We start from the raw sequence: 14657 nt of genomic DNA on the forward strand, positions 1-14657 counted from the left end.
GAGTTAAAGAATAAGTGTAGAAAAAAAGACAAAGACAAATGGACACATGAATGGATGCACAGTAGGTGTGTCTGCACGTGTGTGATGTCCAAGTGTGCAGCTGCAGTGATATCGGGTACTTTCCACATCCAGCACTATTAAATTAGTTGCAGCTGAATATCTTGTGTTGTTTTCTAGTTTCTGTGTGTGTGTGTGTGTGTTTTAGATATATGTCTGTTTTATTATCACATCACACCCAAGTTTCTGGTTTCTGTTATGTCCTGAACCGCAATTTGTTAGCAAGATAACTTCATAAATTGCAGAGCTATAAAAACACCAGATGTTAAACTGTCATGGACAGTACTTCTCCCTGCTCCAAGGAAAGTTTTTGGACAAATTATGATTTTTAAGATCCACATAGGATAATTATGTGAACATGATGGAGTGGTCTGGAAGGAAGTAGGTCAAGGAGGAGCAGAAGAGCAAGAAGAAATGAAAGCAGAAAAGAATAGAATCAGGTGAGAGGTGGCGAAAGGAGTGAAGAGAGCTTGTGTTCAAGCAATAAAAACAAACAAAGCCGAAAACTAAACTTAGTCATAGTTGAGAAAAACAAAAATTAGAAAAACAGCTGCCTAACAGTCAGCGGGATATCAACTGCCAAAATTAACTGCCAGTGTCAGATCCACGCTCCCTGTACATCTCTAGAGACGATGCCAACTGTAATATCACACACACACACACGCACACACACACATTCATGTACAAATATACAAAAGCATGACTTTGAGCGGTTTCAGTACCTTAGGCCTCAAGTATCTCCAACTGACTCTTTATTAATAGAACTAAATGTTTTTTTAAGGTGGGAATGTTTGCGTATTTATGGATTTGCGTAGTTACATGTACAGTTTGTGTGAATTTTGAAGCAAAAAGTTCAGGTTTCCCAAAAGATTTAGCAGTTTCTTAATGCACAGAAGCAACAACATCAAATCAAATCAAATCAAATCACTTTTATTGTCACATCACATGTGCAGGTACATTGGTACAGCACATGTGAGTGAAATTCTTGTGTGCGAGCTTCACAAGCAACAGAGTTGTGCAAAATACAATAATGATCACCCAACAGAACTCACTCCAGTGGTTACACATCAGCTATAAAAGGCATTAGTAGTATCAGATTAGGTTCACTTACCATAGAAATGCTGACAACTACAATCAGTTGGGGGGTCTCCAGATGCCAGTTTTGACATAAGGACATAGAGTACAGTGGTGTGAAAAAGTATTTGCCTTCTTCATGGCTTCTTAGTTTTTTGCATATTTTTCACACTTACTGGGTAACTGGGTAAATGCAAAATGACGTTTTTAAATGATGATTTCACTTATTAAGGGAAAAAAGTTATCCAAGCTTACCTGTCCCTGTGTGAAAACATAACTGCCCCTTAAGGCTATTAATTGGTTGTGCCAACCTTAGCAACAAGAACTGCAATCAAGTGTTTGCAAAAACTGGCAATGAGTGTTTCAAGTTGCTGTGGAGGGGTTTTGGCCCGCTCTTCTTAACAGAATTGTTTTAATTCATCCACACTCAAAGATATCCGAGTAGGAATGACCTGTTTAAGGTCAGACCACAGCACTAGATTTAAGTCCAGGCTTTGACTAAGCCACTGCAGAACCTTTATTTAGTTTTTTGAGGTGTTCAGAGGCGGACTTGCTGGTGGGTATCAGATTATTGTCCTGCTGTGTAATGTAAGTGTGTTTCAGTTTAAGGGCAAGAACTGATGGCCAGACATTCACCTTCAGGGTTTTTTGGTAGAGCAGAATTCATGGTTCCATCTTTTATGGCAAGTCTTCTACACCCTGAAGCAAGTGAGACCTGCAGGTCTTTAGATGTTTTTTTAGGTTCTTTTGTGACCTCCTGGATAAGTTGTTGATGCGCTCTTGGAGTGACTTCGGCAGGCCGGCCACTCCTGGGAAGTTTCATCGTTCCAAGTTTTCTCCATTTGTGGATAATGGCTCTGACTGGAGTCCCAAAGACTTAGAACTCGCTAGTAACCCTTTCCAGACTAATACATGCCACTGACTTTGTTTCTCAGTTGTTTCTTTACATTGTTGCATGATGTGTTGGTCTTTGAGAGGAGATCACCTTTCGGCGCTTTTCCCTTTCTGCTTGGTTTATTATTTGTTTAATGTTCAAATTTGTCAACAATATCTGAAAATGTGATAAATATGCAAAAAGGAATCAGGAAGGGGGCAAATACATTTCATAGCACCGTGTTAATCCAATGATATGAGTTGTGTCAATGATGAGTCTAAAAAAAGATAAACAGCTTCAAGACGGTGGACGATTTGGTGACACTGAAGCTTGAACCTGTTTCATCTCGACAAATCCTGCCACCCTTCTGCCTGTGAAATCATCACTGCATGACTCTCTCCTCTCCCCTCCTCCTACTCTCTTCCGCTTCACCTCCTTCCTTTTTTCTTAACTACACCTTCTGCCACTTTTATCCGTCCATCCATTCTTCCACCGCCCCTCCATCCTCCAGCCTAGTTCTTCCTCCAGAGTCCAGAGCTGCCATCAGATCAATACTCATTGAAGTTTCATGAGGACAGGCCATCCACTCCTGTTTCACAATAAAATGTGAACAGAGGAGGGAGACAGAAGAGAAGACGTGGGGGTGGTGTATGTCTAGGATTTCTCATGTGCATTTATTGTAAAATGGCGATGTTTTTCTAGTTATCTTTGGGTGGTGTTGAAACAAAAGAATGTGCAGAAAGAGGAAAAACAATGGGGTAAAGAGCAGGAGGGGAGGGAAGCGAGTGAAATTGGGTGGGTGAAAGGACAGAGGGGACTGATGTAAAAGGAGAAAAAGAAGAAGAAAAGGAGGAGGAGAAGAGGAGGTGTGGTGATATTGATTCTCTGGCCAGCCAGCAGTTCAATACCACTGAATTATTGCTTCATTCTTCTCCTTATGAGATGAGATCTCTTTCTCCCGAGCTCGTCTTCTCTCTGTGACTTTCCGTGTGTTTGTATATGTGTCTATGTACGATGAGTGTATCTGCATGTGTGTATCAGTATATGTGATCCACTTATGAGCGGATCGATACTTTACAATCTGGTTTTAAAAATCCACCTTTCTTCCTATGCACCCCCCCCCCCCCCCTTTTTATGCATCTCCAGCTTTCTGTTTTTAATCTCTCTATTTCTCACTTCTCCCGTCTCCAAGCGAGGTTGTTTGGAAAAGTGAAGAAAAAAAGTGTAAAATTGTCACCATTTTTCAAATTTCTCTAAAAGTTTCTGAGCTTTCTGAGTTTTTTTTTCTTCAGCTGTTGATAATAAATCAGCTCTTTATACGAGTGTGTGTCCACACATGCGTTCATAATGCCAGCATTTATTGATTGTCACTTTGTACCTTTGTGTGTTTATAGTTTATGGTGTGTGATGTCGAGAATGTAAATTTTTCCCATCGGGCAGATGAGGCAGCCATACGGCACCATGTGTGCATGTAGGGTGTGTGTGTGTTTGTATGTGTGTGCGTGTGTTTGTATGTGTGTGTGCGTGTGTGTGTGTGTATACATATGTGGTAGACCATCTGTTTACCAGACTAGTCACCATCTTTCCCTCATATCACTCTGATTTACAATTACTTTAAACTCCTGCCCCTGTTTGAAAGTGTGTGTGGTAAGTTGTGTAAGACATGACCCCATGTAAGTGTGGCTTTGCGTGCGTTTTTACGTGTGGTGTGTGCGTGCGCGTTTTTTTGCACATGTGTGCTCGTGAGTATGTTTAATTGCGCAGCCCTTACACCCAGAGGCAACCACAGCTTAAGCGCTGAAAAACCACCACAGCCAATCAGCTTTCACCACCCTGACCTTTCACCAGTGACTTCTAGCAAGGAGTCAACCTCGAGGCGGGATCAGGCAACCGCACTAACGGATCGCGTTTCCTGGGTCACATGTTGAAGCCATTAGCCAATCGCAAGGTCACGAGTGGGTCATCTGCGCCCAATAGGAGCAGCAGTTAGATGCCAGACGGACCAATTACCAGCCGGCTAGCCTCAGGGTCACAAAGATGTTGCGTCTGAAGAACACTGAAGCAAGCTGGAGATCTTTTACAAAGGAACTACCTTTAAAAGAAACTCACATCGCCTGACATTTTACTCCTCAAAATTTTGTACAGCCATCATCTAACAAAATCCTGATTGTGGGTCTGCCATTTAAGCTTATAATTGCTGCTTTTTTTTTGTGGTGATAGCTGCGATTTCACACAGAAGCCCATTTTTCTTAAATTGTACAATCCCGACTGGTTTAAAGCAGTGAAGTGCTTGCATTTGTCCTTCCTTTTTCAGTTACTTCCCTAATACTGTTCTTCCTCTATGACTTTTTGTTGGGCATTATCATGGAATACACATCGAGCTTAATTTAATCAAATAAAGCACGCAAAGCTGAAATGCAGACTTCATCACTTTCTTCTCACCTCTTGAGCAGGAAATATTAGAGATTTTATGTACTTGTCCCCAAGAGTAAAACTCACATTTATTCATTGTAAGTTTTTTTTCCATCTTCATTGATCATGTTTAAATCCTCCTGTAATGTTGGCGTCATTAAATGTCTCAAGACTCCAAGAATTTCTATGGCAGCTACAATTCCCCCCCTTGTCTGTGAATCTGTGAATGACGTCATCGTTATGGTGTGATGGAGCCATGTTGAGCGGATCAATACCAGACATCACATCACCTCCATCCATTTCCACATGTATGTGCAAAGTAACACACACACGCATGCTTTCTCTCCTTTTCCTGCACTACTCCGTTTAGCAGGAAAATGCTCACTCAAAGTCAACAATCCGGTCAGAAACGTGTGTGTTTGTGTGTGTGCGTTTAATGTGCGTTAGTAAACTGGGTGTTCTGGATGATTTCACTAATAGTTTCAGTATGGAGGGCTATAAAGAGCAGACTGTTTAATTGTAGCTGGTTTTAACGAGCCTCTGATTATGGCAACATTCTAACGAGTGTGGGTCGTTAATGTTGACTAATCTACAGTCATTAGTTCAACACTGTCTGGCCTGAGAGTGAACTACAACTCATAGATGTTATTCACACACACACACACACGCACATTCAGACACAGTCTCTCTGAAACATGTACAAACACACAAATGCACATACAAAAGCTTATATATGCAAACACACCTTTTCACTAACCTACAATGACAAATTAGACAGTTTTCATATTAGAAGAAGAAAAACATATTTTAATTAAGACAATACAGTAAATTGTATGTGTGTGTAACTGTGTTCTTTGAACCTACCTGTGTATATGAACCTCCCTGGTGTGCCTTTGCAGAACTGTTTAGACTTGTAAGACAGAGTGACCTCTACAACCCCAGGGATGTGTCTGGGAGGCGTCTGCACCCGGATGGCATGTGGTGTAATCAGCTAGAAAAGCAAGGAACAGAGTACCAAGAGTCAAATCACCCGAAGAATCAAGAAGAATGAAGTATTAAACATCGGGACACCACAGCACCTTTAGTTCTTAATGTTGTGCAGCTAGGTTTTCTCTATTCATGAAAAATATCTCCACTGATAAAAAAAAAAAAAGATGTTTCCTTTAAATCTAGTAATTCAGTCGCAGATTTAAATAAACCTGCATACTGAAGCTTTGCTCTAAACTTTATTTTAGTTGTTGGGTTGGAGATTGATCGCTTGTTAATGATGTGAAATTGATCTCTAGCTGACCTGGTTTTATATTTGAATTTAATGCATTTTTGCATTAGTCTGAATTTGAAGGTGGCATTTGGAGCAAAACCACTGATTCCTTTTTTCATTATTAGCTAAGATTTAAAATGAGTCATAGAGTCGTCATCAGCAAGTGTGAGCACCTCTATAAAAGCAGAGGTTTTGGCAGGTTTACTGGTCCGGAGCGTTCAGGTGTGTGTTAACACAATGCCACAATCTTGCCAGGAGTGGTCTCAGCAAAGTCACCCCAAGGTCAGACCATGCAATGCTTGGGAAATTGTGAAAGTGCGCCCAAGACTCTACAGCCCTCAGTTAGCATGTTAAATGTTGAAGTTCACAACAACATGATCAGAAAAACACACAGAAAAAGAAATAAAAAGTGTGGCTTGTTTGCCTCTTTCTAAAAGCCTCTGTCTAAAAAGAACATGGCAACATGGCTTAGGTTTACAAAGTTGCATCTGAACAAACCACAAGACTTCTGGAACAATGTCCCTTAGACCGACAAGACCATAATGGAGATGTTTGGCCATAATGCAGAAATACCAACTGTCAAACACAGTAGTGCAGGGGTGATGACTTGGGCTTTTCTTGCAGCCACAGGACCTGGACACCTTACAATCATTGAGTCGACCACGAACTCCTCTGTATACCAAACGTTCTAGAGCAGCGGTCCCCAATCCCCGGGCCTCAGACCGGTACCGGTCCATGAGTCGCTTGGTACCGGGCCGCGAGAGTTGAGGCTCAGGTGTGAAATGTATGGTTTTCAGGGTTTTTATCGGTTTTCAGCGTTATTTTGTTATCGTTTTTATCGTTAACTCGGTTTTCCTTGGTCTTTTCACGTGTGTTATGAATAAATCTTCTTTTTTCGGTACCGGTACTAGTTTTATTTTGTTGTATTTATCCGCGACACCTTAAAGGCCGGTCCGTGAAAATATTGTCAGGCATAAACCAGTCCGTGGCGCAAAAAAGGTTGGGGACCGCTGTTCTAGAGTAAGATGTGGGGACATTCGTCCAACAGCTAAGTTTTGGCCCAGTTGGGTCATGCAACAGAACAATGATGGGGGTGGCAAAATGGTGCATTAGTTATGTCTGTGAAGGTTCTCAGTCATCCACGTCATCGTAGTCAAAGGAGCTTGCAAAGAAAAGCGTCTGGACTTCTTTAAGTAGCTTGAAGACGTTTCACCTCTCATCCGAGAAGCTTCTTCAGTTCTAAGGTCAAATGGTGGAGAGTCCCAGATATAAACCTAGTGGGAGTAACCCCCCACAGAGGGACAAAAGGACCCCCTGATGATCCTCTAATCGCCTGAGCCAAGGTGTGAAACTGGGTGTGGGTCCCAATCAGCCAGAGTTTCGGGTGTGTTCATTGTGAAACCTGGCCCCACCTTATCATGCGAATTCCTGAGGTCAGATGGCCCAGGATGTGAGTGGGCGTTAAGGCGTCTGGGAAGGGATCTCAAAACTGGATTATAGATGGCAGAGAGTTGGTGTCGTAAACCCCCGCCTCTGTTCAAAGATGGTCGCTCACAGTGGACATAGATGGCTTCCTTCACTCCTCTTTCCTCTTTCTGTCCTCTCTGTCCAAAATGTGAACATTGGCATCCTCGAAAGAGTGTCCTTTATCCTTAAGATGCAGATGGACTGCTGAGTCTTGTCCTGTGGAGGTGGCTCTTCTGTGTTGTGCCATGCGCTTGTGAAGTGGTGCATTAGTTAGCACCCTCACTTCACAGCAAGAAAGGCTTGGATTTGAGTGCACATGATGTGGCCTTTCCATGTGGAGTTTGCATACTCTGGGTTTTCCCACAGTCCAAAGACATGCATGTTACATAAACGGGTGATTCTAAACCAGGGGTGGGCAATTCCAGGCCTCGAAGGCCGGTGTCCTGCAGGTTTTAGATCTCACCTTGGGTGAACACACCTGAATCACATGATTAGTTTGTTACCAGGCCTCTGGAGCACTTCAGGACATGTCGAGGAGCTAATTTAGCCATTTAAATCAGCTGTGTTGGTTCAAGGACACATCTAAAACCTGCAGGGACACCGGCCCTCGAGGCCTGGAGTTGCCCACCCCTGTTCTAAACCGTCCGTAGCTGTGAATGTGAGTGTGATTTATTGCCTGTCTCTTTGTGTATAGCTTGTGGTAGACTGGCGACCTGTCCAAGGTGTAACCCACCTATCGCCCACTGACAGCTGGGATCTGTTCCAGTAGAAGACGATGGACAGAACAACGGTGCTGAAATGGCCCTAGTCAAAGTGCAGACCTCAACTCGGTTCAAATGCTGTGGCGAGACCTTAATGGAGCTGTGACATGAACTAATTGTGGTAAACCTCAATAAATGACGATGACAGAATTGCTCCACAATGATGACAGTATGTTACATGACTTAGTTTGAAATGGACCACAAGTTTAGGGTAAATAAAAAGAAAATAGAAATGAACTAAATCCTGACCTTCCAGCATCTCTGTTTATACCAGGAGGAAGATAAATCATTGTTTTTGAGCCATATTCGAGACACACTTGAACCAGTTATAACATATTTATGGATGATTTTCAAAATATCTGTTAAGGGTTTTGAAAAAAAAGTAGACAGGATGGAGAGATACAGACAAACCCCACTTGGCAAACATGTAATGACTTTCCACCGACGGACCTTTTTCAAACTGTGTTTTCTTGCTTCGAAATCAATAATCAGGTTGAGTGCAAATGAAGCATTTGGTTGGCTAAAATCCATTCGAAGGATGGAATGAGGAACGCCAAGAGAGCTGAGTCAGTTTGAACTGAACTGAGACTCTGTACACATGTTAGTGAGTGTAAGTGTGGCTCTCAACACTGTAAACAAACCCCTCAGCTCTTAACACAGACACACAAACACCCATCCATGTTTGCCAGTGTGTGTGTACACACACACACACACACACACACACACACACACACGCACACACGCACACACACACACACACGCACACACACACACACACACAGAAACACTGTCGCTGTTGTTGTTGGAAAAGAGCCACGGTCGCTCGGCACACACGGTGAGTGGAGTCAAAAGACAAATAAACATTCAGTCGAGGAGTGGAGCTGGGGAAAAGTATGATAGTGAGCTGTACGTGTGTGTGTGAGAGAGAGGGAGTGTTTTTGTGAGCATTAAGCTGATGGCTATCAAAATCTGCTGATTTGATCAGTATTCCAGAGAGAAAGAGACAGAGGGAGTGTGGGTGAGGAAGGTAGTGAGGGGCGGTGGTCGCTCGTTGGTGGGGACTCATTAGAGAGCCAAACCTCATTTAGACAAACATTAACACACATACACACACACGTACACACAAACATGCACTTGATCACGCACAGTTAAGAGCCTGACCATGACGAAAAGTGTGTTTTCATATTGAATTACTTCCAAAGCTCCGAAGGCAAAAACACACAGTTGAGGGGTTGAAACAACACTGGGGCAGGACGGCTGGTAAACTGACCTCGCTCCAAACCAGCATGGTACCGAAGATTACTTGGAGACCGTCGAAGAAATTGTCTCCTATGATGATGACAGTAGCACCTCCCGTAGTCCAGCCCTCACTGGGACTAATGGCTTTAATGCAGGGCGCTGCTCCTGGAGCATATAGATGAGAGCATGATTAGATCCATGAGTAAAAGGGTGAAAAAAAAGAATTAGGTACTTTTGGTATTTAACATGCATCTACAATAAACTGCAGCTGAAAAAGACATGAAATATTAACTATATTGCTATTGTAAAAAAAACACAAATCAGTCTGCAAACTGGAGGGGAAATCTGGCTTGAAGCGTTTTCATCCCTGTTGCATCTGCACCTCATAATTCATCCTGCTGCACCCGCGGATTCTGGCTGTGTTCCAGATCATCACACTTATTCACTGAAAACACTGCAGATTCAAAGACTGAGTCCTTTTTCAATGGGTCCTTGTGCAAAAAAGAAGGGTTTCCCCTTGTAAATAATTCTGCTGAGTAAAATGATAAACACAGGAAACGAGTGCTGAAGTATCAAGTAAAGTCTTTGGGTTCTCTTCACTTCAGTTTCAACCATTATTTATGTTTCTGAGAAGTGTTTGAGTGGGAAAGAATAGACTGTCATAATAATAGAATTTAACCAAAATTTTAAAAGAAATCACTGAAAGCTCTGAACCAACAGCAGTTAGTTTACTATTTACTCCTGGTAAAAAAGAGATTTATTTAAATGACTTGTACAAAAAACCCCAAAAACAGAAGCTCACTTCTTGTTTCACTGTGTAATTTTCCATTATCGTTGATTGAAGGTAGTTTAAAAGCATCATTTGGACGCAATCTGTATTGGTGTGTTTACAGTTTGTTGATCCCAAAGCTTGACTGGCACGAGATTAGGACAGTTCATTTCTGAAACTAATGATCTTACATGGATAAAAGCACACACAGACGGTTTGGTGTACATCACATGACTTCAAACATAATGGATACAGTCAGCTTATGTCACTTCAATATGACAGAGTATTGTGTGTTTAAGCTCATGTGATCTAATCCTATATCATAACAACAAAAACCCGTCTGTCAAAAACCAGCTCTCATCTCAGTGTAAGTGTTTGTGTGTGATTATCAGTATGCAGCTGAATTACAACAACACCCCTTAGTCTGGGTTTGAGTATGAAAAAAAGCATAATGATATTAGACCGATACACACACACTGACACACACAGAAAGCACCACACCATGCAATGTGTGTGTGTAGTGAGTTGGATTAGCCAGATGGAGGGGCAGGAATCACCTGATAGGATTAAACCATCAACCATCTGGTGGCCATGCTGCTTATGCTCTCAGACACACACACACACGTGCTTGCATGCATGCACACACACTCCTTACCGTGTTCTAGGTAAGACGGCGTCCCCTCCACAGGATCGAGCCTGCGGGCCCGTCGACCGTGTTTGGAGTTGTTGTGAACGAACATGTTATCAGAGACCGACAGGACGTGTCCCTCCACGCTCACTGTCGTTGATACGACCACCTGGAGAGAGGTAAGGGGGTGAGTGGCAGAGAGAGTTGGGTGGACAATTGAGAAAATAAGGTGATTAACAAGGAGAGGATTGGGGAACAAGGTGGAAAAGGTGGACATAAAAAATGGGTAGGGGTGGGAAAGGAGGTAGGCAGGGAGGGAGGGAGGGAGCGGGGAAAGAGAAAGAAAAGAAAAAGAAAAAAGAAAAGAAAAAATGAGGAATTATAAAGTCGGGGGTCGAGGGATCATCGCAGGGAGGAGTTAAAAGCATGAAACTGTGAAAAGCTCTTTAAATGTAACCTGTTATCACTGCTATTACCAGCACCCTCAACACACACTAAGTCACTGTACACTCTGTGTGTGTGTGTGTCCTCCTCTGTCCAATAGTTCCTGATGGGTCCGGCCCTTAATTATCTCCCAGGGAAACAGAGCTGTCTTTTCTGGTTCCACTACAATAGAGCTGCACAATTAGAGGCACAGATACCGTCACACACTTGGTGCTGGATGACTCTCTCCATCCCATCTCACTCTCACACACACAAGACTGTACACAAGAGAGCACGCCACACACACACACACACACACACACACACACACACACACACACACACACGCACGCACGCACGCACGCACGCACGCACACACACACACTCCCATACTCATGTGCCACGGTAATAAATCTATCAGTATCTCCTGGGCGTCCAGTTTCTCTATTCATGCTCAAGTGGTGTCTTCCTGATTGTGTTGTGGCCTTTAGATAAGGAAATAATACTGAGTGCACTGCCTGAAATCTTATTCACAACCTTCTTTCTTTCTCTCTTGATACAGTGTCACAGGCAATGCATTTGCGTGCTGTGTCTCTGTCACTCGTGGTCCCTCAGGTTTGCAGTATGCCGATGCATACTGGGAATGTTAGACTGATAATAAAAATGGGATTTTTCAGTTGCTTCTTCCATATTCTATTTATACACCCATTTTTCTCACTGCTTACCCAGCTTATGGTCCTGGGCAGCTGGAGCTATCCCAGCTGACACAGGGTGAGAGGTGGGGGACACCCTGGACCCCCATCTCTGTCCCAGCCTCACCTGTCAGACTGCATAATCTCTTTCTTTTTGGTTGCCATGATTTTTTTTTTAGCATCTTTCTTTTATCATTGCCAATTTGTGGCCTATCTCTCCCTCTCTCTTACACACACACACTGCTTGGCTCTCTTACCCTCTCCCCTCTATACCCCTGCATTGTGTGTATATTTATGCTCCAACTACTCAGGGTCAGGATCTCATGTTTCCTGTACAGGCGCTGATAGCTTATTTACTTACACAGAAACACACGCATACACACATTCCTGCGTATATGTGTTGCAGCAGCCATGCATTTGTGTCATTATGTGGTATGTCCACAGGAGACAAAGGGAAGGGCGAGAATGAGAGAAAAAAGACAGCGAGGTATAGAGAGAAGCCTCGACAAAAGAAAATGAGGAATGAATTACGAGAGTGAAGAAAATCTTGCGGTTTGTACCTGGAACCTCCTCATGTCTCTCGGGTTTCCTGCATTCTTCAAACAGTTCTGGTTGCACTTGAGGAAAAACTTGAGGAAAAATCTGTGGAGACAAAGAGGATAAGGCCATATTTGAGGTTAACAGCTTGACAATAGACCAGAGTGAAGACTGCTTTCCTCCAGAATGCGAGCTCAGGCCCAGTGCAGACACATCCACATAAACAGAGAGAGAAATTAATATTTCATACTGTGTGAAAGTCAAAATGAATTTCCTTGTGGAATTTGCTTGCAGATGTAAGGAACTTTTTTTGTTCCTAAATCCACAGCAGCTTCTTTGAAAAGTCCACAAAAAGACAGCGAATGAGCACATGAGAAGGGAAGTTTTATAGTATTGTAGCAAAACTGCAGAAACTACGTGACTGTGAGGAAATCATAAGTTTGACCTTAAGTTTTACAGTTTTTGTGAATTTCGGCTCTCAAAATTCTAGCTACAGCCTTCCCGCTGTTTCTGTCTTTCCATAAGTCACGAAAAAGCATAAATCCAGTTAGTGTTAAAGATAATAAGCAACTGTATTGTAACGGTGGACCCAAGAAATACCAGCCGGAGCGACTTTTGACAGTGCAGAACTTTTTATTAAGCTCGGGTTGTAGTGGACACATGTACTCCGCGCTCTCTTTCTCTGCTGTCACGTTCCTTCTCCGTCTGTCACTGCCAACACATAAAGAGACACAATCACTGTCAGATCCCAGCACACCTGTTCACCCCGCCCCTGCGCCGCCCCGGGAGCTCACTGCGTCACGCCTCCTCTGCAGCTGGCCAAGGACCACACCCACGCCACATGTATATTTCTGCAAAACTTAAGATTCAGGATCTACTTTCTTAACATTAACCCTGATGTCAAGCCATTAAAAAGTGGAGCTATGTTGACATTAGGTGTTTGAAATGGGACCATATGTCATGAATCTATATTACAGAATAAATCAAACACACAGATGGCCATCAACGGCAAACAAACACATCCAGGTTGTGTTTTGTTGTGAGCCAGCTGGCCAGCCTGGCAGAAGCAACAAGGCACACTTGCACAGAAAAACACAAACACCCACACATGTTCATGTTTGCATGTGTATTTGTGTTACATCTGTGCTCCTCACAGCTCAACAAAAGCAATACCCCATCACACAGCCTCAAACACAAAGAAGACCGCCACTTCCCTTCCTCTGCACTCATGCAAAACCTTTTACTTTGCAAATATATTTTGTGTTAATAAACAGCAGATGATTGTCTTCAGTTTCACTTTAATCCGGGAGGAATTTCTTTACAGAAACAAAGAAATGAGCTCAAACAGCGTTACTAGCCTAGGATGAAAACCTAAAGCACCACATGAAAATTGTAACACAATCCAATACATTATTTTTTACATTAACCATATTTGCCATTTCAAAGGTCTACAGGACTATTTACACAAACTACAGCCCTCCAACATAAGATATTTAAAGATAAGATTGAAAAAGACACCTCTATATCTCAGAAAATTATTGAATATAATACTATACTATCCTATACTATAACTCCATTATAACATTAAGATTGCAGAGCTATTGCATTATGTTAGATTTCATGAAAATATGTCTGTATTATCTCCATTCCCTGGTGGCTGAGCCCGAAGCTCTGCTGTTCAAGAGGTGACAGCCCTTGAATTGGACCACCAGAACAAAGCAGAGGCATGAGCGTGCGCGTGTGTGTGCGCGCAAACATGTAGTCCACATGCGAGTGTGTGTGTGTGTGTGTGTGACGGGGCAGCACAGCCTAGTGGCAGGTCTGAGTGTAGAACTCTGCATTAACGAGCTCAAGCTTCATTAGAACACCAGCGCTGGGATTCTGCATACCTAATTATCTTGACCCTTAACCTCCGGGTGACAGCCTATCACAGTGGAGGACAGCCACGGTGACCCCTGCTGACCTCCCACTGTCTAGTCCTTCTCACAACACTAGCATAGCGTTAACATGAGCGCCTCAGCTGACCCTGTGCTGTAGATCTCTGCGTAAAGGAGGCGACTGGGAGGCTTACACACTTCCCCGCTCATCTGTCTGATATACTAAAAAAAAAAAAAAAAAACGCAATAATTTACAAGTAAAAGACCTAAATTTCAAAGACTGAAAATAATATGGATTCAAACAAAAAACAAACCCAATGGGAAAGAGAAAAAAATTCATCTTTATAGTGTAAAACTATAAGCATTTTATTAATGTAACTCTTGCAAATGATGCTGTAATTGAAACGTCTGCTTCTGGAAACGGTAATTTAAACATAATTTGCTTCTACAATGTTGTATAACATACATATAAGATAAAAAGTATAATAAAGGACAAAATATTAAAATAAAGACTGTGGAGTTGTTCAAAAGCACTGATCTGATGGAAGAGTATATAACGCAGATCTTACCAAGAATATCATCTCTA

The 14657-nt window shown here is 42.6% G+C and overlaps 1 protein-coding gene across 6 annotated transcripts in view; it reads right to left on the reverse strand.

The window, feature by feature from the left end:
- Nucleotides 1-14657, reverse strand: part of LOC146660891 (transcription factor COE1) — a 91978-nt gene that overhangs the window by 22604 nt on the left and 54717 nt on the right. For all 6 annotated transcript variants that reach the window (XM_085420938.1, XM_085420935.1, XM_085420937.1 and 3 more), the window contains exons 7-10: nt 12218-12299; nt 10570-10711; nt 9177-9310; nt 5282-5408 (exon numbers count right to left, since the gene is read on the reverse strand). In XM_085420938.1, coding sequence (XP_085277064.1) covers nt 5282-5408; nt 9177-9310; nt 10570-10711; nt 12218-12299 — 485 coding nt within the window. The remainder of the gene's footprint in view (nt 1-5281; nt 5409-9176; nt 9311-10569; nt 10712-12217; nt 12300-14657) is intronic.

The sequence above is a fragment of the Rhamphochromis longiceps genome, linkage group LG10, assembly GCF_057381845.1.
Source record: "Rhamphochromis longiceps isolate RC_006_pf linkage group LG10, R_longiceps_female_GT1.1, whole genome shotgun sequence".
NCBI classification, from domain to species: Eukaryota; Metazoa; Chordata; class Actinopteri; order Cichliformes; family Cichlidae; genus Rhamphochromis; species Rhamphochromis longiceps.